The sequence below is a fragment of the Heterocephalus glaber genome, unplaced genomic scaffold (genome assembly GCF_053883595.1).
Source record: "Heterocephalus glaber isolate CG9 unplaced genomic scaffold, H.glaber_assembly_v1.0 deba00001236, whole genome shotgun sequence".
Taxonomy (NCBI): domain Eukaryota; kingdom Metazoa; phylum Chordata; class Mammalia; order Rodentia; family Bathyergidae; genus Heterocephalus; species Heterocephalus glaber.
In genome coordinates, this window is record NW_028258223.1 from 543,028 (window position 1) to 568,680 (window position 25,653).

Sequence of the window (25,653 nt, forward strand, 5' to 3'; positions counted from 1 at the left end):
TGTCTTGCAAGTGCAAGGTCCTGAGTTTAATCCCTGGTACCAAAAAAAAAAAAAAAAAAAAAAGTTTTAGTTACTGCTACATGCCTGTATCAGGATTGCTTAAAATAATGATAGTTCTGTATTAACTTTTTTACCTCATAACCTGGGTTGGAGATTTGAGTCGAGGCAATGTGATATTTATATTTTATAATACTTTGTTAGCCTCTTATGAAAGGAATTGGGTGAGTAAATACCAATTCCTCTGCTAAGAAGTTACTCTGACAAAAAAAAAAAAAAATTGTCTTCAGCAGCAAATTGATGGAGAGTACGGTAACCTGAAATGTTTCCTGAAAGTGTAACTTTGAAGGAATGGGTACATTCACCTCTTTAATTTGCTGTTAGAGGAGTTCAACCTGAGGGATCTATTCCTAAATTGACTGTGACAACCTTGAAATAGTCACTTATGCTCAAGAAAATCTCCCTAAGCTTACAGCAGGTCACAAATATGACCTACAACACAGAACCTGTGATAAGGGGAATGTTTGGGAAACTAACCTATATGACTTCCCATAAACGTCACTTCTGACGCCAGTCCAATCCTATAGGAAACTAAGACTGGTATCCGCCCCCTTTCCCCACAAAGCCCCTGGTCAACATGCTTACGTTTGCCATTGCCATCTGAATTGTCTTAACCTGTAAACAGCATAGGTAAGATGCTTTTTTGCTTAGCAGAGAAATGTATCTGTTTTATTATGTTTTTTGAAGCAGGGTCTTGCTATCTTGCCCAGGCTGGCCTCAAATGATCTTCCTGCCTGAGCTTACCACATAGTTGGGATTACAACAAGCATGTATCACTGCTGCTGCTGAAAAAAATACTGTCTAAAAGTTAGAACTGAAGGCAGTTTTAGAAAGCCAGTTTATTTTTTAAAGCTGACATGTTTCTAGCGGGTGCCAATAGTCACCTGCCACACGCGCACCAGGTTATCTGTGTAGCCAGCAAACAGAGTCTGTAAAGGAGAAACAACAATCATATGTCAGGCTCAGCCAATGGACTCTGCAGTCCCAAGATGGCCTTTCCTTTAAGAGCCCCCTCCCCTTAACCACCAGATTGCAGGAGCTGATCACATTCTCCTAGCGGAAGAACAAGCTGGTGATAAGGACTCAAGACGTTTTAAAACTAAAGTAGGTTACTGAAAGTAACCACTACCCTCTAGATCACTCTTTTCTATGATGCAGAATACATACTTGGCATTCACTGGCACAGCTGACCAGTTTACCCTAATCAACCTGGCCAGCTTGTCGTTTTATGTCAGACACTAGTCTTGTGACTGATTAGACACAGCAGAAAAAATGGAGACAAGTACAGGCAGTCACCTGAGGACAGATCCACTTACTTGGCCATCAGCAGACCAGGCCAAAGAGGTGCACTGAGGGGGTTCTGCCTTGCTGCTGGTACTGATAACTTCTTGCTTCAGTTCATCGACTATGATCTTACCCTCCAAGTCCTGGGAACAGGTCAAAACCAGAATAAGGACAGACCTAACACTTACAATACTGAGTTCTCTTTTGCTCCCCATAAGAGTATGTGGCAATGCCTAGAAGTATCTAGCTGCTAGCTAAAAATAATACTGTTAAATATCCTAAAACGTACACGATGAATACCCACAACAAAGAATTATCTAGACCAAAAGGATAGTTATGCCTAGGTTTAGTAAGTCAACCTACCTGGTCATCCATTTTAATAGGCAGTATCTCTCCCTCCTGTTGCCAGAATTTTAATCCTAGGAAATTTTAACCTTCTTGGGTCTCCGTTAAACAGTTTAATGGTCAGCATTTATTCAGGAAGCTTGACTCCCAGTAAATCGGCACATATAGCCATCACAATATTAGTACGGCAGGGGTAGTGGTTAGAATACAGACAGGTATTAAATCCATCATATAGCCACACTCACCCAGATCTTGATGCTGGGGCCAGTAGCAGCACAGAGCCAATAGCGGTTAGGGCTGAAGCACAAGGCATTAATGATGTCACCTCCATCTAAAGTATAAAGATGCTTGCCTTCATTGAGATCCCACAGCATGGCCTGGCCATCCTGGGCAGAGAGGAAAAGATGAACAACCTCTTCCACATGTCAATCCCAACCATCTGAAGAGTATATAAAACTGATTCTCATTTTCCCCACAGTACGCTGGGTTTCTAAAAGCTAATGACTCAAGTACAGTATTTCTCTAAACCCTTTATTCAATGCATGAAACCTTACTAGCTATATTAAGAGCCTCTAACAACTTACAAATAACTCACTATGATAAGTTCTGAAAACAAAGGCTCACCTATTGCTTCAGGGAACTATAGAAAACAGCTTTTCTTATCTTACAAAAAATGTATTTTTGGGGCCAGGGATTTAGCTCAGTGGTTTCACTGCCCGTTGCGCAAGCACAAGGACCTGAGTTTGATCCCCGGTACAAAAAAACCAAAAAACAAAACAAACACGTATTTTTGGACAACTTGGCTAATTTTAAAGTGCCACTTTATGTCAAAGACACAAACTACAATATTCTATAATACCATCGAGTAGGATGCCTAGCTTCCAAGTACCTTGCCTCCAGAAGCACACAGGGATCCATCCGGAGAGACTGTCACAGTGTTCAGATAGCCAGTATGGCCAATATGGTTGGTTTTCAGCTTGCAGTTTGCCAAATTCCATACCTACAAAGACAGACATTCACAGATTAAACAGTCTAGCTCTAGAATGGCCAGGATGAGGTGAGTTCAAGTTCAACCAAAAAAGGGCATGGCTTATTCATGTCAATGTCACTCAAAACAGGTTAACAAAAGCTGTGAGGTAACCTATGAGAAGCATCAATTAGTTATTTCAGACCAAACATGAAAAACTAATGACATGTACTGAAAAGACACCAAGAGAGAAAAAGTAAATGGAGATAACTTACAGAATGTTCACAGTTGAAGCCTAGGACCACCAAGGGAGGTAATGGCCACACTGTGGCTCATAAAGGCCCTGTACCCTGGCATGAAGCTCACCTTGACCAGCTTGTCCCAGCCACAGGAGACAATGATAGGGTTGCTGCTATTGGGTGAGAAGCGGACACAAGACACCCACTCCGAGTGACTCTCATCCTACAGGATGAAAAGAAACAGTTCCATCCCAGGATACGTTAGATTTCCCCGCCCCATGGGTAAGTAACATTGCATTCATTTTCTGAGAACCCAAACTTTCAAGACCCAGGTTAGATTGCAGGCCTAATTTAAAACAACCCAAGGGCAAAAGGATGGGACACAACCCTGAACATGTGCTCTGTCCCTGCTTTCACTTTACCTGGACAGTGTATTTACATACACCCAGAGTATTCCATAACTTTATGGTCTTGTCTCGGGATCCAGAGACAATCTGTCGGTTGTCAGAGGAAAAAGCAACACTCAGCACATCCTTGGTATGGCCTACAAATCGTCTTGTGGTGGTGCCCCTGGGAGAACAGTACTTGGTTACTCTCTAGACAGACTTGACAAACTTTCTCCTTCCAGTCAGATCCTTACCCTGGCCTGTCCCTGACCAAGAATGGGACACTGCTCATACAATCATGGAAGTGGCTTGGATCACACTAAGCCTCTGGTTGAGTTTATGGGAGAGAATCCACTCAGAATTGCAGGACATGTCCTCATTCCCTTCTGGGGATTGGCTGACAATGTCATCTGTCATCACCAGGATCCTCTATTACACCTGCCAAACAGTTGACCACTCAGGACAGCTTTTAAGACAGAGTATGTTCAAACTATAGCCAAGTTCCTGCTACATCTGGCAAAATATATTCAACTAGGCTAGTCCTCAGCAACCCAGAGTATCTAGCTCAAAGAAAGAAGGCTAAACAACTGCCAACTGTCTTCCGTAAGTATTCTTAGCTGTATCCTCCCAAATGGACCAGATCTCCTCTAAGACACCACCTCCCAAAGGCATCTACCTTATTTCTGCCCAGCTTTCTTCCCCAAGACCCCAGAGGAACTACTTGCGTTGTAAGATCCCAGAGGCGCAGGGTCCCATCCCAGGAGCCAGAGAGGGCAAACTGGCCATCTGAGGAGATGACAACATCACTAACAAAGTGGGAGTGACCCCTCAGAGCACGCTGAGGGATGCCATAATTGGTTTCATCCCTGGTCAGCTTCCACATGATGATAGTCTTGTCTAAAAAAAGGAGGTAAAATAAAAGATAAGGAAAACCAGTAAGGAATCCCAGGTGTCTCAGGGTCATGAGTGGGTTAACAAAATGAAAAGGTCACTTAACTCAGGTGGTTACTGTAGGGTTAGGAGCAGTTACTATCCACGGGCGAATGACTCACTAATCCTGAACAGAAACAGGTATATCTGAGCTGTACCATTAGACTTTAAACCAGAGATTATGGATACCCTTTCCTGAGAGTCAGATAAATTCAACATTATTCTATACCTTCCCTTAAGTCTAATGGGGTAAATACAGAAGTTTGGGTATGAAACCTGTATCTGAGGGCCTCTTGGCAGAAATGAGCGCAAATGGGAGGCACAAGAAAGCTTCCAAATACGACTTAGAAGGGGCTCTGGAGTTTAGCACTTTCCCGAGCCGAGGGCCGGGCGACAGCTCAGAAACAGCCTCTGTATTTCAGCACGAGGACTCAGATGGCATGTTGAAATCATCATCGCTGCGACCGTTTTGTAGCCCTCTGGGCAAACTTAATAACACTTGCTGGAGCGCAGGTATGAAATTTAAAGAAATACTCAACCTTTCTGGCAGGCAGGGGTTATCTCAGCGAGGTTATCTGCAAAGTGGGTCTCCAAGGCTGAGATCTAGTTCGGGACTGCACACCGAACTTATACCGATGGAGGAGTCTCCTGGACCTGCCACTGACCCAGCCACGCGTCACATGCAATGCCCAGCCACCCAACCTTCTGCCCCGCACCTTAGCCCGTACCTCGAGAGGCAGACAATATCATGTCCGGGAACTGTGGGGTGGTAGCAATCTGGGTTACCCAGCCATTGTGACCCTTGAGGGTGCCACGAAGGGTCATCTGCTCAGTCATGATGATGCCAGGTGCGGGTGTCGCTGCACCGAAGAGGATGGCAACAGATGTTTCAAAGAGACAACCGCCACCACCGCCGATCACGGAGTCCTGCAGCCTAAAAAAGAAAGAACAGTTCCCACCGGAACCGGAAATTCCCGTCTGCCCCAGCAAAATGGCGCCCCCCATGATTCACCGTTGGTCAAGATGGCGGCGCATATAGCGCAAAAGGGCGAGGTGAAATCGTATATTATGGTCTCTTCCGCCATGCAACATAACTTTTTCAGAGCTGTAAAAAAACATTCTAAAACTAATACTATTTTAAGTGTTTAAAAATCTCCTTAGGCAATTTTATAATGATGGAAGAACGAAAGAGGGGAACTGTACGGCACATACCCGTAACCCAGCTTCGCGGCATTTGCGCCCATACATGGCGTAATGCGAGCACCACCCTTCCCTTTGATTTCTGGGAACGCAACGTGGGAGGAGCTTCACTTTAAATTCGTGAGTGCAGCGGCAGTGGGTAGTTTGAGAAATGTGGTGTTAAGCAGTTTTAGTAAATTTTAAACCGTGCTCAGATGAATTATCAAACTCAACAGATTTCCATGACCCTAAGACGCTCCGTTGGCGTTGGTAGAGGCACTCCATGTGTGAAAGGATTTAGACCTGGGAGGATTAAGGCTGGAGCTGAAAGATTTTCTTTCTAGCCGGTTTACCAGAGAGGTGTCTCAGAATTTAAACTGCCTTAGGGGCTGGGAATAAAGCTCAGTGGCACCGTACGTACCTGGCAAGTGTAAGGTCCTGAGTTAGATCTCTGATACCGGTGGAAAAGAAATTTTTGTAAAGGCTTGAAGTGAAAGCAATTTTAGCTTCTTGGGACTGGTTAAAAGTTCTCTATAGGCCTGGCCACCCTACAAGAAGCCTGCGGGACCCGAGTACCGCCACAGCGTAGGAGGCTGGACTAGGAAACAGTGGAACAGGAGTTCCTGGCTGCATGCAGGCCTTCTGCCCAACCAAGCCAGTTTAAACACGTAACGCGGCGGTCGGAAACATTTGACTGAGATTGTGCTGGGAGCACCCCCACACCCCACCCTGGCCCCCAAACTGGGGAGTAGACTGAGAACCTCATGAAAGTCATGCCAATGCTCCTGGGCTACAACCCCCAGCCATTTAAAATTTTTTTTTTCCTGTGTCAGGGATTGAACTCAGGACCTTGCGGAGCCGCTGACCTCATTCCCCAGCATCCATTTTTAAATTTTGAGAGGGGATCTCGTTCAGTAACCTTGGCCAAACTCAAATTTGGGATCATCATGCTTCAGCCTCCTGCGCGGCCCCAACGCCCGATCCCCTCTCAATTTATTTATTACTGTTCTCTGGTTGTACCCAGCGTTTTGGTGCTGAGTTACATTCCCAGTCCTTTGTTTTGAGAAAAGGTCTCACTTTATAGTTCAGCGTGGCTTTGAATTCACTATGCAGGCCAGGCTGCCCTCAAATTCGGTGTAATCCTGCATCCGCCTCCGGAGTGCTGGGATTAGAGGCATCCAGCCAATAATATTTATCCAAAATAAAGGGAGTAATTAATATATTTACTTTCCTGTTTGTAATGTGTTAACCCTATTTTCTCATCTGTGAAATGAGACTGGGAATAGTATTAATATTAAATATTAAAAACTAGAAGAGTAGGGCTGGAGATTTGTATCAGTGGTTCTGCGTCTGCCTGGTCCTGGTCCTTGCAAGTGCAAGGTCCTGAGTTCGATCCCTGGTACCAAAAAACAAACAAACAAAAACTAAAAGAATAAATGGGTAAAGTTCCCAGAAGAACAATGCCTAGCAGAGTAAATGCTACAGACTTTAGGCAGTACCTTGTTGAGTACCAGACTGTTTTAGATCTTGGACATACAACTGTGAAGAAAAGAAAAAATAGATAGGGAACATTTTGTTTTGTTTTTTGCGGTCTACATTCCATGGGAAAGGAAGGAAGCTAAGGTTAATGAAGTTTGGAGTAGACACAGGCAAGCCAGGTGTGGTGGCTCCACCCTTGCATTCTGGGAGGCTGAGGCAGAAGGATCGAAAATTTGAGCCTGGGGGGGGCAACCGAGTGAGATCCTGTCTCAAAATAAAAAGGGGGTGGGGGGTGGAGCTGGGGATGTATTGCAGTGTTGAAAGCCTTTGGTTTAAACCCCAGTGCTAGGGCCAGGGATTTAGCTCAGTGGTTTTGCCACCTGCCTAGCAAGCTCAAGGACCTGAGTTCGATCCCTGGTACCAATAAAAATAAATAAACCCCAATGCAAAAAGAAAACTTCCCCCGCCCCAAAAACCAACCAAACAAAACCCTGAAACAACAATAAATCAGGCAGCCGTGAGAGCAAATTCTGTTCGTGTGTGGGGGAATATTCTTCCAGTGCCAAAAGCTGCTATGTGGGAGGACTAAGCAGTGAGACAGAGGTAGAGGCTCCCAGGGTTAGGACTGGACCTTGGCAGCGGACCCTGAAAGGCCTATAGGAAGGATGTTATAATGTTGCAAAATTCGAAGAGTCAAGAGAGACCAAATTGGAATCAGAAGGCTTTATTAAGGTGAACACAGGCTCAACAGACTTTTGTCCCAAGGCTGAGCGATTGAACAAAGAGAAGGTCCAGTTTTTCAACATTTGGTTGAAGGGGGTGATCTTTCTAGTGATGCAGTGAGTTTACTGGAACAAGACAAGGTCAGAAAGTTTAGTAATTTAGTCCTGTAAGAAGACAGTGTCTTAGGGCTGGGATTTTGTTCAGTGGCACCACGCCTACCTCACAAGTGAAGGTACTGAATTTGATCCCTGGTACCAGAAAAAAAAAAAGTGTCTTATGAACCATATGGGAACACAGTGTCATAAACTGGGTTTACAGAACACAGTTGTATACAGAGCATTTGGTTCCTCAGGGGTTACAAAACTTCATTTATAGTAATATAACTGTTTACCTTATCAGTACCAGGAGGAGGTCAGTAGTTATGGGAAAGGAGGTGGGGCCAAACCTGAGTAGGGAGCTGCTAGACTGCTTTCAGCTAGGAGAACTGATATTCTTTTAAATTCTGCTTTATAAATGCACAGGGCACCGACAGAGAGGCTGCAAACTATGGCTGCCCAGGTGTACTGAGAAGGCCAGCACACCTACCTACCTTCCTTCCCTCCCTCTCTTCCTTCCTTCTTTCTTTCTTTCCTTCTCTTTCTTTCATTCCTTTCTTTCTTCTTCTTTCTTTCTTTCCTTTTTCTTTCTTTTCTTTCCTTCCTTCCTTCCTCTTTCTTTCTTTCTTTTCTTTCCTTCTTCCTCTCTCCTTCCTTCCTTCCCGGGGATCGAACTCAGGACCTTGTGCTCCCAAGGCAGGTGCAGTGCCACTGAGCTAAATCCCAGGCCCAAGCACACCTTTCTTAAAACAGCTTGTTCTCCAGGTCCTCTGCAGAGGACCCTGCCTTCCTCAAAGTCTCCCCTATTGGGGCTTGAACTCAGAGCCTTCGCATGAGCTACATTCCTTTGTATTTAGAGACAAGGTCTCACTAAGTCTCTAAATTGCCCAGTTGGTTCGAACTTGTGATCTTCCTGCCTCTGCCTCCAGGAGTTCTGGGGCTACAGGCATGTACCACCACAGAGTCTTTGTCCTGGAAGTCTCTTCTGAGGTCCACAGGGCACTGTCCTGGCTGTTTCCTCCACAGGCTGGCGACTGTCCTCCTAGCACCCTACGCCTTGCATACCACCTGACACCTTGGCACTTCCAACTGACGATTCTTTTCCAGTACTTAACTCTGCTTCCACCTGTGTGTTTTGGTTACCCAGTGGTTGTGGAAGCCCCGTCTTCCCCCACTCCGTAACCAGTTTGCTGCCCATGACTCAGGTCACACTACTACCTCTCTGGGCACAAAAGAAGAGGGAAACTACTACACTTGCGTCTCCGTGTGAACTAAGCAATTTTCCAGGCCAGAGATTTCCACAGGGGTCGGACTTCCAACCACCCCTCACTTCAATCGGCTCTGACACATGGTTACATTGTTTTCTCCTCTGTGAACCCTCATTTGGCTCAGGCAAGCAGCTTTAGGTAATGCCAGGAAAAGGCAAGTTTACGGACTTCTTGTTAAAAGATTTAAAGCAGCATTAGATGGTAGAGAAAAACAGAAGGCCTAAGGTTTTTTTCTGCAGCTTTCCTTGGAGAGAGTTTATGATGAACAGGGTTCTAAAATGGAAACTTGAGGCTGGCTAGCTCACCATAGAATACAAGGGGTGAAGAGGACCCTCCCCCCAATTTGGTAAAATAGCTCTAATCTGGTGAGTAATCCTATCCTTTTTTATAGGGGGTGGGGGGGTTGTGTGCATGCTTACGAAATGGCAGAGAGAAAAAGAGGATGTGATCTCCAGGGTTCCTCTTCTCTCTTCTAGGCCACTTTGTGGAGACATCCCTTGCTTGGTGCCAATCCAGTAGGAACTGTTAACCAAAGGGCTATGACCAACTTTGGATCCCTGTCCTCTAAGAGGAGAGAGAAAGGTAGAAGAGCCTAAACATGAACCTCACCAGAGGAAGCGTTTATGTAGGGAGGAGCCTTCTTGTTTACTAAAGCTATTTCTTTTCTTTTCTTTTTTTTTTTTGGTACAGGGGAACGAACTCGGGACCGTGCGCTTGCGTGGCAGGTGCCAGAATCACTGAGCTAAATCCCTGGCACTAAAGCTATTTCTAATTTAAGTTCCATCCATTTCCCCCATTATTCTCAACACCCTCTTTTGAGATTTTCTCTGATAAAGAAACCACTTACCTGCCTTAATACTAGGTTTGCCAACATCCCATTTTTAAAATGTCAGACACCATGTAAAATCTTATTTTACATTTATATTTCTCCCCTCTGTTTTCTTTCTGCAGTGCTGCAGGTGAACCCAGGGCCTTGGACATACTAAACAAGTACCCTACCTCTCTCTGAGCTATACCCTCAAACCTTCCCACACTTTGTAAGAATTTGTTAATGGTTTTATTATTTTTTTAAAATACAATAGACTTCTCATTTTTTTGAGAATTCACTGAATTGCTTGTAATATTAAAAAATCATACCATTTATCTTAACCACATTCCTCAAGAATTTATAAACAATTAGTTATACATCACAAACTTTCTAGTTTTTCATAGTTAATTTAAAACATTTATAAATTTTTCATGGCTATTTCTTTTTTAAAAAATTATTTTATTGGTACATTTTAGGTATACAATATAATGACATTCATCATTGGGAATTTGCACCTTTACATACTCTATCTTGGTTCTTATTTTTTTCCCCATTCCCTGGACCTCCCTTCAACTCCTCTGCCCCTCCCTATTTACAAAAACTTTGCTTCCATTCTTTTCATTTTCTCATCTTCCATTCCCTCCTTTCCTTTCCCCTACCCCTCCCACTTTCCCTTTGCACCTTTTCTTCCTATTTCACATTATCTATTTTAACTTGTAGTCCTTATTTACACTTTCAGTTTCTCACACCAGAGAAATGATTCGGTATTTACACATGTGTGTCCTATTTATTTCACTTAAGAGTATTGCCTCAGTGTGCATCCACTTAGCTATAAATGTCTCTAATTTCTTGTTCTACATGGCTGAGTAGTATTACATTTTATAGAAAAAAACCACATTTTCTTTAGCCAGTCTCCAGCTGATGGGCAACTGAGCTGTTTCCAAGTTTTAGCTATCACAAACTGCTGCTATGAACATGGGTGCATATATTTCACTGTCGTATGATTCTTGTAATTCTTTTTCTTTTTTTTTTTTTTTGGTACCAGGGATTGAACTCCGGTCCTTGTACCTGTGAGGCAGGCAGCAGAACCGCTGAGCTCAATCCCTGGCCCCTGATTCTTTTTTTTTGGTACCAGGGACCGAACTAAGGACCTTGCCCTTGAAAGGCAGGCATAGTACCATTGAGCTAAATCTGTGGTCCCTGATTCTTTTAATTCTTTTGGGAAGACACCCAGCAGGGGAATAGCTGGGTCAAATGGGATTTCCAGTTCTAGTTCTTTGAGTTTTCTCCATACTGTTTTCCACAGTGGTTACACCAATCTACACTCCCACCAGCAGTGGAGCAGGGTTCCTCTTTCCTCATAGCCCTGCCAGCATTTGTTATTGGCTGATTTCGTGATAGCAGCCATTCTTTCTGGAGTGAGGTGGAATCTCAGTGTTGTTTTCATTTGCACCTCTCGAATGACCAGTGATGTTGAACATTTTTTCATGTGTTTCTTTGCTATTTCACCTTCTTTAAAAATGTCTGTTCATTTCAGATGCCCATTTTCAGATTGAGACTTTAAATTTGGGAGGTCTGATTTTTTTAAGTTCTTTATAGATTCTAGATAGTAGACCTTTGTCTGAGGAACAGGAGGTGAAAGTTTTTTTGCACATTGTGGGTTGTCTCTTCACACTGCTGTTGGTTTCTCTTGCTGTGCAGAAGCTTTTTAATAAGAAGAGATGCCACTTGTTGATTGTTTGTGCTAGTTCATGGGCAACTGAGGTTTTGTTCATAAAATCTTTTCCTACCCCAATGTCTTCAAGAGTTCTACCTAGCCTCTGCTCCAGCTGGTTCAGTGTTTCTATTTTAATATTTAGAAATTTAATCCATTTCAATTTCAGTTTAGTACATAGGTCTAGTTTTAATCTTTGGCACGTTGAAACCCAATTTTTCCAGCACCATTTATTAAAGAGGCTATCTTTCCTCCAGTGAAGGTGTTTGGCTCCTTTGTTGAAGATGAGGTCTCTGAGTATGTCTGGAGTTGTTTCTGCATCTTCTAATCTGTTCCACTGGTCCTCAGGTCTATTTCTTTGCCAGTACCATGCTGTTTTTATCACAGTAGTTTAAAGTTGGGGATTGTTATAGCCCCTATCTTGTCTTTATTGCCTAGAATGGCTTTTGCTATTCTGGATCTCTTCTTGTTCCAAATGAATATATGGATTGTTTTCTCAAGGTCTGTGAAGTATGCTGCTAGGATTTCAATTGCCATTGCATTGAATCTATACCTCACTTTTGGAAGTATGGCCATTTTCACTATGTTGGTTTTTCCAACCCAGGAGCAAGGGATGTCTTTCCATTTTCTGATATCATCTTCAATCTCTCTTTTCAGAGTGCTATAGTTTTCAGAGAAGAGGTCTTTGACTTCTTTTGTTAGGTTGATTCCTAGGTATTTCAATTTTTTGGATGCTATTGTGAAAGGAATTGTTTGCCCCATTGTTTGCTCACTCTCAGTGAGCCTGTTTTTTGTGTACAGGAAAGCTATTGATTTTTGTGTGTTGACCTAGTATCCAGCTACTTTAATGAATTTGGTTATTAAGTATAGAAGACTTTAGGTGGAGTTCTTGGGGTCTTCTATATAGAGTATCATGTCATCATATGCAAATAATGACAATTTGATTTCTTTGTTTCCTGTTTTTATTCTTTTTATTTCTTTCTCTTGTCTAATTGCTCTGGCTAATGTTTTCAAAACCATTGAACAGGGGTGGTGATAGTGGACATCCTTGTTTTTTTTCCTGATTTTAGTGTGAAGGATTTCAGTTTTTGACCATTTAGTATGATATTGGCTGTTGTTTTTTCATAGATAGCTTTTATCAGATTGAGGTGAAGATGATCTATTCCAGTATTTTGTAGGGTTTTTTTTTTTATCATGAATGGACATTATCTTATTGTAATTTTTATTTCTTTTAATGTTAAGCGAGTAGATAAATATATTCACAAATACTTAAATATACATGTTTGTGTTACATATTAATGTGTAGAAATCTTTTTATTGGTCACATTTTAAGAATATTTACATTAAAATAATAAAACTTACAATTTATTGGCGATGAGCCAAAACAAGGTCATGGACTCTGAATCAACTGAGTGATAGTTCTTGATTTCAAATGATCTTTTACTTCTTTTCCCTGCCAAAAGCTGGAAGAAAACTGAGGTGAAAAGAAAATACAACTTTAAAACTGGGTTGAAAAATAAATTAACTTTATGTTGGAAAGTATAGTAGGGATTGAAAAGAAAAGCAAGAAATGATAAAAGGGAATCTAAGTCAGCAAAGAGGTAATTGATGTTGATATTTTTCCAGGTATCTCTGCTGTACTCCATTGTTTTGGGGTTCCATGTGTTCCCTGATAAACATCTTTATTCATGGCTCTGACCATATGCAATTTCTCTAAGATCTTCCAATTTACTAAAGCTGTTAGCATATTTAGCAATTTAATAAAATGCTTAAAATATCTATGACAGAAATAACATTTCTTCGGCACTAAAACATTTGCAACCAGACAAGAAGAGAAATTTAAAAGTATTCCCAAAGGCAAAGCTTTACTATTTCACAGGATTTTTCATCAGGCTCCTGTTGAAAATTGAAACCAGTGGTGTAATCACAACTGTTACTTCCTGGGCACTTAATGGTGTGTAGAACAGTGGGCGAGGTCTACTGGTGAAGATTCAGGGGTGTCTGCTCAGTTCTGAATGTATTTCAGGAAAACCGAGGGGTCTTTAGACACCCTCAAGGTGCAGATCAGTGCCAGAATTTCAAAATTAGACAGGATTTCCCCCATTTCATAATGACCAAAGAGGTAGCCCTGGTGAACAGCTGACATGGAAAAAAGGAGCCTGACATCATCACTGGCTGAAGATGATCAAGGAAATTTACTCAAGGACCCAAATAGTCATGCAAATTCCAGTCTTTACAAGGTGGTTACAGCTAAATCTGTTCACCTAGCTTGGAACCTGAAGGAGGATGGGGTGGATATGGTTTGACCAGGAGGAAGGCTGACAAACCCTGCAGCCCAGTGACTCCTGGACTACTATTTATACTGGCTGTATATATTCCTAGTACCTCCAACAAACTGGAAGCTTGTATGTCATCTCTTAATATTGGCTGAACTTCTAGAAAGGCAACATGCCTTGTCTTTAGGAGCAAACTATTTCTAATACTCCGAGTTTTCTAGGAAGGAAAAATAACTTGTTATAGAAGTTACTGCAACAGTTATTCACACATATATAGATAGAAGAACTGAATAAATGATCTTGCATCTTCCAACTGAAATGGCTTCTTAGACCAACTAAAGACAACTGGTTTTCACAAAAATGGAACACTGGTATATTATAAACACATACTAGAAAGACTGTACTGACAGATACTGGCTTTTAAATCTCTAATAATACACTACAGAAAATGTGTGCATTCTCTGGAGATTATGTGTGTGTGCGTGTGTATAGTTTGCTTTTGTGTCTTTCCTTTTTTCTAATAGTTTCTCTTGCACTGTATTAGCAGTGAGCTAATGAACAGATAAGCAGTGTGTTTTATACAAGACTCATTTCATGTTTCAGGAAGATAAATCTGAACACATTACAATATAAACTTTCAGAAGTGATGTTTTTTAATATCTGATTTAATAAATATAGAATTATTTCATAGTGCATAAAAACAATAACCACCACTTCTACCAGCTCCCATCAGGAGGTGCCCTAAAGCTGTGAGTCTGTTGGAGTGCTGTCATGATTTGCTTTTTCTCCAGAGACAGAATGCTTCAGAAACGGACCAGTAGCACCGATGTATAATCTTGAGCGCATGGGCCATTTCTTGACCGGGTGCAGGTAGCCATCACCAGGCAAAGCGCCCAGACTAGGGTCTGCCGGCGCCTCGGAGTCGTCTTGCAGGCTGCGGGTAAGATGCGCGATGTAGGTGGTGGCCAGCAGCAGCACATCCAGCTTGGACAGCTTGGTGTCCGGCGGCACAGATGGCAGGGTGCGCTGCAACTCCAGGAAGGCGTGCCGCAGAGTCTGCACTCGGCTGCGCTCCCGCGCCGCGTTCGCCGCAGCCGGCCGCCCGCTCCCGGAACGCGCTCCGACCGCGGGGGCCGCCGGCCCTGGCCCAGTGCGCCCTGGGCTCGGGTCGCGGATGCTGGAGGCCGGGAGCGCCGGCTCTGCGCTGGCGCTCGGTGGACTGCTTGCCCCGCGGCCGCGGTCCATGGTGGCGTCCAGAACTGCGCACGCCGCGTCCGTTTCCCCTGGGGCGTGTTTTGCCTCCTGGGGTCTGAGGGTAGCGGTCCGGCCTGAGAGTTCTGGGCTCCTCCGGATGAGGTGGCGCGCAGTGGAGTTTGCACGAATAAATTAGGCGCAAGGGCCACCCGGCCACGGAAGGCAGCTCTCGGGTGCACAGCCCGGGCTCGGCACCTGTTTGGGGGTTGGGAATGTTTTCCCGCCAGGCCCGCGGGGAAAGAGGCGCGTACTTTCCCGCGGACCCCAGGCGAGGTGGAACGGGCCTCCCTGGGGACCTTGGCCTCCCTGGGACCACGACAGCCGCTGCCTCTCTGACCCAGGAGCCGCGCTGCGCGGGTCGGGTTCAGGATTCTCCGGTCCCTTACTTTTTAAAAGAGATTTTTCTTTTCCTGGTCACTGATTGCAATCCTATCGTCTATATCTGAAATTCTGTCCTCACACTCGCTCATTCTCCTCACTTCAAACACCCTCCCCTTCCTATGTACAAAAGCTTTGTTTCCATTTTTTCCTTCTATTTTTATTTTTTTCTTGTCTCTTCCTTCCTTTCATCCCTCCCAGACCCTTCTGTTCTTCCCATTCCCATTTGAACATTTTCTTCCCATTTTCCAATATCTGTTATACGTTTTAGTCCTCATTTCCACTTTTGGTTTTTCACATGCAAGAAACAATGCAGTATTCAAACATATGTGCCCCGTTTATTTCACTTTAGGAGTATGATGTGAGAGTCCGTCCATTTAGCTCTAAATATCTGAAGCTTATCCTTTCTGGCAGAGTAGTACTCCATAGTATAAAAAACTATATCTTCTTGGGGCTGGGGACTTAGCTCAGTGGTTTTGCTGCCTGCCTCGCAAGTGCAAGGTCCTGAGTTCAATCCCTGGTACCAAAACACCCACAACTATACCTTCTTTACCTATTTGTTGGTTGATGGGCATTGGCGGTTTCTAAGATTTAGCTATTATAAACTGTGCCACTATAAACATGTGTGTACATATATCGCTGTGGTGTGATGCTCTTAATTCCTTTGGGAAGATACCAAGAAAGGAAATAGCTGAGTCAAATGGAACCTCTAGTTTTAGTTTTTTGAGGAATCTCCACACTGACTTCCACAGTGGCTGCACCAGTCCACACTCCCACTGACAATGGAGAAGGGTTCCTTTCCCCCCACAACCCCTCCAGCATTTGTATTTGGTTGATTTCTTCATAGTAGCCATTTTTTTTGTAGATGGCAGCCATTCTTTCTGGAGTGAGATGGAGGCTCAGTGTTGTTTTAATTTGCCTTTCACGAATGACTAGTCATGTTGAACATTTTTTCATATACTTATTTGCTGTTTCTAAATCTTCATCTCAGAAGTATCTTTTCAATTCACATGCTCATTTTTGGAATGGATCTTATTATGGGGGGTCTGAATTGTTTTTTGATTTCTTTATATATTCTAGATAGTAGTCCTTTGTCTGATGAATAGCTGGTAAAAGTTATTCCCCATGCTGTAGGTTATCTCTTCACTCTGTTGGTGGTTTCTCATGCTGTGCAAAGGCTTTTTAATAAGATGAGGTCCTAGTTGTCAATTCTTTTTTTTTTTGTATTAAATTCTTTTATTGGTACATTGTAGGTATACAACACAATTACATTTCTCATTGGGAATTGTACCTTTACATAATGCATCTTGGTTCTTATTTTTTCCCCATTCCTAGCCCTCCCTTCACGCCCTCCACCCTTCCCTATTTGCAAAGACTTTATTTCCGTTTTTTCCATTTCTCATCATTTTTCCTTTCCCTTCTTTCCCTTCCCCTGCCCTTCTCACTACCCCTACCCTTTTGGACCTTTTCTTCCTATTTTACATTATCGATTGTTCATTCTAATAATTGGTACATTTTAGGTATACAATATAATGACATTCATCATGGGAAATTTGCACCTTTACATAGTCTCTCTTGGTTCTTGTTTTTCACCCTTGCCCAGCCCTCCCTTCAACCCCTCCATTCCTCCCTATTTACAAAGATTTTGTTCCTATTTTTCCATTTTCTCATATTAATCCAATTCCCTTCTATCCTTTCCCCTAGGCCTCCCACTTCCTTCCCCTTTGCCCCTTTTCTTCCTATTTCGCATTACCTATTATACATTTAGTCCTTCTTTACACTTTCAGTTTCTCACACCAGAGAAACTATTTGGTATTTACACATGTGTGTCCTATTTATTTCACTTAAGAGGATCGCCTCAATGAGCATCCACTTAGCTATAAATGTTTCTAATTTCTCATTTTTTATGGCGAGTAGGACTCCATTTTATAAAAAACCACATTTTCTTTATCCAGTCTCCAGTTGATGGGCATTTGAGCTGTTTGCAAATTTTAGCTATTACAAACTGTGCTGCTATGAACATGGGTGCACATATATCACTGTGGTATGATTCTTTTAATTCTTTGGGGAAGATCCCCAGTAGTGGAATAGTGGGGTCAAATGGGACTTCCAGTCCTAGTTCTTTGAGGTATCTCCATACTGATTTCCACAGTGCTTGCACCAGTCTACATTCCCACCAGCAGTGGATCAGGGTTCCTCTTTCCCCACAGCCCCGCCAGCATTGGTTATTGGTTGATTTCATGATAGCAGCCATTCTTTCTGGAGTGAAGTAGAATCTCAGAGTTGTTTTCATTTGCATCTCTCGAATGACCAGTGATGTTGAACATTTTTTCATGTATTTATTTGCTATTTCTACTTCTTTGTGTGAGAAATGTCTGTTCATTTCAGATGCCCATTTTCGGATTGGGTCTTTCAATTTGGGAGGTCTGATCTTTTTAAGTTCTTTATAGATTCGAGATAGTAGACCTTTGTCTGAGGAAGAGCAGGTGAAGATTTTTTCCCACATTGTGGATTGTCTCTTCACACTGCTGGTGCTTTCTCTTGCTGTGCAGAAGCTTCTTAATAAGAAGAGATCCCATTTGTTGATTGTTTGTGCTGGTTCACGGGCAGCTGAGGTTTTGTTCATAAAATCTTTTCCTACACCAATGTCTTCAAGGGCTCTACCTAACCTCTGTTCCAACTGGTTCAGAGTTTCTATTTTAATATTTAGATCTTTAATCCATTTTGATTTTAGTTTAGTGCATGGTGAGAGATATAGGTCCAGTTTTAATCTTTGGCAAGTTGAAGCCCAATTTTTCCAGCACCATTTATTAAAGAGGTTATCTTTCCTCCAGTGAGGGTGTTTGGCTCCTTTGTCAAAGATAAGATGGCTGAGTGTGTCTGGCATTGTTTCTGCATCTTCTAACCTGTTCCACTGGTCCTCAAGTCTGTTTCTTTGCCAGTACCATGCTGTTTTTATCACAGTAGCTTTGTAGTAGAGTTGCAGGTTGGGGATTGTGATACCCCCTGCCATGTCTCTGTTACCTAGAATTGCTTTTGCTATTCTGGGTCTCTTCTTGTTCCAAATGAATTTCTGGATTGTTTTCTCGAGGTCTATGAAGTATGCTGCTGGGATCTCAATTGGGATTGCATTGAATCTATATAGCAGTTTTGGAAGTATGGCCATTTTCACTATATTAATCCTTCCTACCCAGGAGCAGGGGATGTATGTCCATATTCTGATATCATCTTCAATCTCTCTTTTCAGAGTGCCATAGTTTTCAGAGAAGAGGTCTTTGATTTCTTTTGTTAGGATGATTCCTAGGTATTTCAGTTTTTTGGATGCTATTGTGAAAGGAATTATTTGCCCTATGTCTCTCTCAGTGAGTCTGTCATTGGTGTAGAGGAAAGCTATTGATTTTTGTGTGTTGACCTTGTAACCAGCTACTTGACTGAATTTGCTTATTAAGTCTAGAAGACTTTTGGTGGAGTTCTTGGGGTCTTCTATATAGAGTATCATGTCATCTGCAAATAATGACAATTTGACTTCTTCATTACCTATCTTTATTCCTTTTATTTCTTTCTCTTGTCTAATTGCCTTGGCTAATGTTTTCAGAACTATATTGAACAAGAGTGGTGATGGTGAACATCCTTGTCTTGTTCCTGATTTGAGTGTGAAGGATTTCAGTTTTTGACCACTTAGTATGATATTGGCTGTTGGTTTTTCATAGATGGCTTCTATCAGTTTGAGGTAGAGACCATCTATTCCAATTTTTTGTAGGGTTTTTATCATAAATGCATGCTGGATTTTGTCAAATGCTTTTCTGCATCTATGGAGATAATCCTATGGTTTTTGTCCTTGGCTCTATTGATATAGTGTATTACATTAATTGATTTTCATATATTGAACCATCCCTGCATCCCTGGGATGAATCCCACCTAATCAGGGTGTATGATCTTCTTGATGATCTTCTGCATTCTCTTTGCCATTATCTTATTAAGGATTTTTGCATCTATGTTCATTAGTGAGATTGGCCTATAGTTCTCTTTTTCAGTTGGGTCTTTCTCTGCTTTGGGGATCAAGGTGATGCTTGCTTCCAGGAATGAATTTGGGAGGATTGCTTCCCTTTCAATTTCATTGAAGAGTTTAAACAGTAGTGGCAGCAGTTCCTCTCTAAATGTCTTGTGGAATTCAGCAGTGAAGCCATCAGGGCCCAGGCTTTTCTTAGTTGATAAGTTTTTAATTACATTTTCCATTTCATTGGTTGATATTGGGTTGTTCAGAATTTTTAGGTCTTCTTCATTCAACTTTGTTAATTCATATGTATCTAGGAATCTGTCCATTTCTTCAGTGTTGTCCATCTTATTGGCGTATAGGTTCTGGAAGTAGGTATTGATGATCCTCTGGATTTCTGCTGGGTCTGTTGTCATTTCATCCTTTTCATTCCAAATTGCATGGATTTGGGCCTTTTCTTTCCTTTTTCTGACAAGGTTGGCTAAAGGTTTGTCAATTTTGTTGATTCTTTCGAAGAACCAACTCTTGGCTTCATTGATTTTTTGTATCATTCTCTTAGTCTCCATTGCATTGATTTCTCCTCTGATCTTTATAATTTCCTTCCTTGTATGAGCTTTGGGGTTGTCCTGCTCTTCTTTTTCTAGAAGCTTGAGGTTCAGCATCAGGTTGTTTAATTGGGCTTGTTCTGTTTTCCTAATATGCATATTCACTGCTGTGAATTTCCCTCATAAGACTGCTTTCATTGTGTCCCATAGATTCTGATATGTTGTATTGTCATTGTCATTTAATTGAAGGAACTGTCTGATTTCTTCTTTAATTTCCTCTGTGACCCATTGGTTATTCAGAAGTGTGTTGTTCAATTTCCACGTGTTTATGAATTTTTTTGAGTTTCTTTTGCTATGGATCTCCAATTTCATCACACTATGGTCTGATAATATACAGAGGATAACTTCAATTCCTTTGCACTTACTTAAACATGTTCTATGTGTGAGTATGTGGTCTATTTTGGAGAATGACCCATGTGCAGCTGAGAAGAATGTGTATTCTGATTTTGTGGGGTGGAAGACTCTGTAAACATCTGTTAAGTTCATTTGTTCAAGAGTTTGATTGAGTTCTAGTATTTCTTTACTTATTTTTAGTCTAGTTGATCTATCTATTTGTGACAGTGGGGTGTTGAGGTCCTCCACTACAATTGTATTAGTGCATGTATGACTTTTCATGTCCATTAGTATTTGTTTTATATAGTTGGGTGCACTAGTGTTTGGTGCATATTTATGATTGTCATCTCTTCCTCTTGGATTCTTCCCTTTACAAGGATGTAGTGTCCTTCTTTGTCTCTCTTAATCAGTGTTGGTTTGAAATCTACTTGATCTGCAAAGAGGATAGCTACTCCTGCTTTTTTTTCGGGTTCGTGTCACATGGAGTATTGTTTTCCACCCTTTAACTTTCAGTCTATGAGTTTCCTTTTGAATTAAGTGTGTTTCTTGTATGCAGCATATTGTTGGATTTTGCTTCTTGACCCATTCTGGCAGTCTATTTCTTTTGATTGGTGAATTGAGACCATTAACATTGATGGTTATAACTGAAGTGTATTGACTTGTCATTGCCATGACTTTTTCATTTTGTTGGGTTGTCCCCCTTTACATTTAATTTCGTGTCATGCCAGATGGGTTCATTCTGCTTTGCTTCCTGGGGTTGTGATCCTCAATGTCTGTTCCTAAGATATTGTGTAGAATTCTTTGGAGTGCTGGTTTGGTATTCAGGAAGTTCCTAAGGTGCTCTTTGTCGTGAAAGTATCTTATTTCTCCATCCATTTTGAAAGATAGTTTTGCAGGGTACATCAATCTGGGTTGGAGGCTGTTTTCTTTCAGGGCTTGGAATATGTCACTCCAAGCTCTTCTTGCCTTGCTGGTTTGTGTTGAGAAGTCTGCTGTGATTCTGATGGGCTTTCCTTTGTATGTGATTTGTTTCTTTTCTCTGACTGCTTGGAGAACTTTGTTCTTCTGTTGTGTTTCTGGAATCTTAACAATTATATGCCTATGTGTAGATTTTTTTTGATCAAGACTATTTGGAGTCCTATATGCCTCACTTATCTGTATGTGAAGCTCTTTTCCCCTGCTTGGGATGTTTTCTGCCATTATTTCTGTGAAGTGATTTTTTATGTCATCTCCACTCTCTCCTGTTTCTTCATTGAGCCCAATCAGTCTTATGTTATTCTTCTTTGCATCAGCTAGCAGCTGCTGGATTGATTTCTCATGCTCCCTTATAATTTTGAAGCAATTTTTCTTTTCCTGGTCACTAATTGCAATCTTATCTTCTGTATCTGAAATTCTGTCCTCACATTGGCTCATTCTGCTGTGTAGACTTTCAATGGAGTTTTTCATGTCCTGGAAATCTCTTTGCATCTGTTTTATGGATTCCATTTGTTTCTTATGTTGGGATTCCATCATATTCCTGAGCTCCTCTCTAGATTTATTAATCATATCTTGCACTAGGGGCACAATTTCTCCTGTTATCTGAGAAATTATTTCTGATTTCATTTTTTCCAGATCCCCTTTTGTTGCCAGTTCAGTGGGTCCAGGTGGTTGAGTATCAGAGGGTTCCATCTCATTTCCCTTTGGGGTTGCTGTAGGTGATCTGGAAGTCTGGTTTTGAGACTTATTTATGTGTGTTCTCATTTTGACTGGGGTGGGGGGCTGTTAGCGCCTGCACGGATTACCTCCTCTGAGCTGGGTGAGGTGGGACAGGGGCCGGGAGCAGCAGTAGGGATGGTGACCCAAAAGCCCTTTCCTGTGGGTGGGAGCAGCCGGAGGGAAGCTGGCCGGGAAACCCCTTCCTCTGAACCAGGAGCAGTGGGATGGTGGCTCAGAAGCCCCTCCCTCTGGGCCGGAGTGGTGGGAGGGATGGTGGCCCAGAAGCCCCTTCCTCTGGGCCAGGAGCAGTGGGACAGAAGGTGGCCCAAAAGCCCTTTCCTCTGGGCTGAGAGCAGCAGGAGGGATGGTGACTGGGAAGCCCCTTCCTCTGGACCAGGAGCAGTGGGACGATGGTTCAGAAGCCCCTACCTCTGGGCCGGGAACAGTGGGACTCGGTACCTTGGTCTGGTGGTCTGGTGTCCTCTACATCTTTGTAGTGTGGAACCAGGTGGCTGCCTGTCTGCAGCAGGGTGATTCGGTGTCTTCCGCGTGACTCAGGACCTCGGTAGCTGCTGCTTGCCTCTTAAGTGCAAGATCCCAAGTTCGATCCCTGGTACCAAAAAAAAAATATTAAAGTCAAACTTGTCCTCCTTGAGGTGAAAGTTTGCTTGGGCTTAAAAGAGATACAAAATATTAATCACATCTTTTATCATTATTGCTTATTTCTTGGGATCATTCTGGCTTTTTCAAAGTAAAATAATATTAACAAGTACATCTATTCTGTATTTTTCTGATTTTAGCCTTTGAGATAACTGGTAATTATCAAGACATTGTGCATTTTTAAAAACCTAATTTTTAGGGCAGGGGATTTAGCTTAGTGGTTCTAGCGCCTGCCTCGCAAGCACAAGGTCCTGAGTTTGATCCCTGGTACCAAAAAACAAATTAAATAAAAAACAACAAAAACCTAATTTTTAAAAGAATTTTCTTATTTTGACTATTTACCGTATTGCCTACGAGATGTAATGATTTTTATACCTAGAAACACGGCCACTTTCTTAGCGATGAGTTGTGGAGTAACACTATGATTTAAAACTTGTAGTAAAAGGCCGGGAATTTAGCTCAGTGGTTCCACCACCTGCCTCGCAAGTGCAAGGTCCAGAGTTTGATCCCCGGTACCAAAAAATAAAATAAAATAAAAAATAAAACTTGCAGTAAAAATGCCAAACACTGCAGTACCTTGGAAGTAGTTTTTTCTTGTGCTACAACTGCAAAATAGTTAAAATATCATGTAATTTGCTCATTATATAAGGAACGCTTTTGTTTTTATTCCATTTGTTTTAACTTATGTGGTAATGATGTCCTGTAGTTTTTGGTCAGACAGTTTGAGGTGAAAATTAAAACTTGTTCTTTCAAGGAGCTCTTAAAGAGTTGACATGGAAGTCAGACTTCATAAGTGGTAAAGCCCCCAAATTTGGTTGGGCATAGCAGTAATTGCACAACAGGATAAATTATGTCAAAATAAGGATGTGCTACAGTTAGGTCCAGAGCTGAAAGATCTTTTGATTAAGTAGTATAACCAGAACTTTTTACTATTAAACATGGCTTTTCTAAATGCATGGTCCAGTAATTTTATTTACTGTAGTATTTAATACCTTATTAATGTTTTCTGCACCTCTGATGATGAATTTTAAGTTACTGTGACTGTCCAACAGCTCTAATTTAAAAATGAAACTAGCCTGGATTACACAGTGAGAACTTGCCTCCAAAAATCAAAAGAAAATATCACCTTCTGATTGGTTTTATGTACAGTGTTGAGGAGCTGTGGAGTCATTTTGGGTCCTGTGTTCTGTGCGTGTCCTCTGGGTTTTTTTTGGTACTCGGGACCTTGCGCTTGTGAGACCAGCACCGGAACCACTGAGCTAAATCTCCGGCCCTGTCCTCTGGGTTTTTATGACTTTAACACATTCTGCCCAGTCAGTTGTCCGGTTTGCCCAGCCCTAATCTCTTACCTCAGGACTGAAATGGAAGGAGGTAGGAGATGCACTCTCTAGGACTGAGGAAGAGTGTGTGGCTTCTAGCTCTTTCCATTGGGTTGGGGGACCCTGGGACTGGAGATGAAGTGGAGAGGAGAGTATTTAGGAAACAGGGCTCTCCTATATCCTCCATCATTTCCCAAATATGTCCTAGATGTATTTGTAGATGAGGCTGTTTTCTTGGGTTTTAGTGCTTGGGCTGGACTTACATGATCACAAGCACATCCATGAAAAGTGCTGAGCCTACCCAGAAGTTTGTTCTTTGGTTACATTTTGTGGCAGATGAAATTATTGGTCCCAAGTCCTCTCTTTCCAGTACTGGTATTGTACTTCAGCACCTTGCAATGTGGAGGGAAGTGAGCTTCCCCTCTAGTGGCCGTTAAACTTGGCTATGGGACTTACTTGGGCCACTGGAACATTAGCAGAGATGCCCCAGCAGAGGCTGGACATATGCCCTTGGCCTTGCCCTGTTGTGCTTTGGCCATCACAGGAAGAAAAGCCTGGCTCAGGGAGTGCTGGCTCCAGAATAATGGGAGATGCAGACAGCAGGGCCAAATCCAAACCGACTCACCTTAGATTCACAGCATGACTGTTGCAACTCAAGACATCACATCTAGCAGTCTTGGGAGCCCCTACTTGGTGACATCTCATTGGACAGAAGAAGGTCCAACCTAACTAAACCAAGTTACAAGGCTATCTGGAAAGATGAGTATATTCAGCTGGAGACATTATCATCCTGGATAAGATTAGTGTACTGTTAGGAAGGAGGAAGGGGAGAGAGAAATCAAGCAGTAGGTGCCATTAGTGTGCAGTGAGTTCTTGGCTAATATACTTGGCTTTCCTCTTTTCAAGAATTTGGTACAAAGCCCTGGGTGGGGTTAGGCATGGATGTGGGATTTATTTGTATCCATGAAGCGACACACATCACTTTCTAGTGGAAACTTCATGAGTCTGTGCGTGATTCCCCCAAGCTGATTCCCATTGATGGGGTGATTGGAAAGTAGGTGTGCAGAAGGCTCTGGGAGAAGCAGAGCCCTCTGGTCAACCTAGGATGGCCACCAGGAAGGGAGGAGAAGTATATGCTAACTTAGTTAATCCACCAATATTTTGCAAGGTTGGCTACTGAAGCATGTCCCTACCTCTGCTGTCTAAATGTGTCCCTCAGGCAAGGCCAAGATTGGACTAGAGTGAGGATGGTGCATGTGGCCCCAACACACGAATGGGTAGCCCTCAGGTGCATGGATGGTAGGGAGCCCTTCCCACTTGAGCTGCCTGGCAGCCCAGCTCCTTCCCCACCAGCCAGCTCTTCAGCAGCGTTTCCGTCTCTTTAGCAAGGCCCAGAAATGCACACTGTGAGATTACTCACGTCAGTGCAGCATCCTTGCTTTCCTCTTGCAGTGACAGAAACTGTTTCCTTCTGTTCAGAGGCAACCTCATCCCCCTGCTGGGGGGTGGTGCGGGATGCAAGGTAGGCCAAGGAGATGTTTCCACTCTGGAACTGGAACCAGAAGGGAATAATGCAGATGAACTGGAGACTCACTGGAACTTATGCATCTAAGGGGGCATATAAAGGCTCACACTCTGGGTCCTGCTGTGTAGGTCCACAGATCT

The 25,653-nt window shown here is 42.6% G+C and overlaps 1 protein-coding gene, 2 non-coding genes and 1 pseudogene across 3 annotated transcripts; all 4 read right to left on the bottom strand.

The window, feature by feature from the left end:
- Positions 1 to 877: 877 nt before the first annotated feature.
- On the bottom strand, positions 878 to 5,165 carry Rack1 (receptor for activated C kinase 1). Its single transcript, XM_004875125.4, has 8 exons — positions 4,937 to 5,165; positions 4,004 to 4,175; positions 3,315 to 3,462; positions 3,020 to 3,115; positions 2,576 to 2,686; positions 1,932 to 2,072; positions 1,374 to 1,484; positions 878 to 986 (listed from the first exon to the last, which is right to left on the bottom strand). The coding sequence occupies exons 1-8, from the start codon at positions 5,043 to 5,045 to the stop codon at positions 921 to 923; spliced, it is 954 nt and encodes a 317-aa protein (XP_004875182.1). The 5' UTR covers positions 5,046 to 5,165; the 3' UTR covers positions 878 to 920.
- On the bottom strand, positions 3,627 to 3,705 carry LOC147828186 (small nucleolar RNA SNORD96 family). The gene has a single exon (XR_015451201.1). It is a non-coding gene; the product is annotated as a small nucleolar RNA SNORD96 family (small nucleolar RNA).
- Positions 4,603 to 4,670, bottom strand: LOC147828187 (small nucleolar RNA SNORD95). Its single transcript, XR_015451202.1, has one exon. It is a non-coding gene; the product is annotated as a small nucleolar RNA SNORD95 (small nucleolar RNA).
- A 9,259-nt stretch (positions 5,166 to 14,424) lies between the features above and the next one.
- On the bottom strand, positions 14,425 to 14,995 carry LOC147828188 (transcription factor 24 pseudogene; annotated as a pseudogene).
- Between the last annotated feature and the right edge of the window lie 10,658 nt (positions 14,996 to 25,653).

Coding starts and splice junctions, on each gene's coding strand:
- Rack1 (XM_004875125.4), bottom strand. CDS start 5,045: ATGACTGAGCAGATGACCCTTCGTGGCACCCTCAAGGGTCACAATGGC. Junction 2,687..3,019: donor GCTGGGACAAGCTGGTCAAG/GTGAGCTTCATG, acceptor CTGTCTTTGTAG/GTATGGAATTTGGCAAACTG. Junction 1,485..1,931: donor GCCCCAGCATCAAGATCTGG/GTGAGTGTGGCT, acceptor ACCTGTTCCCAG/GACTTGGAGGGTAAGATCAT.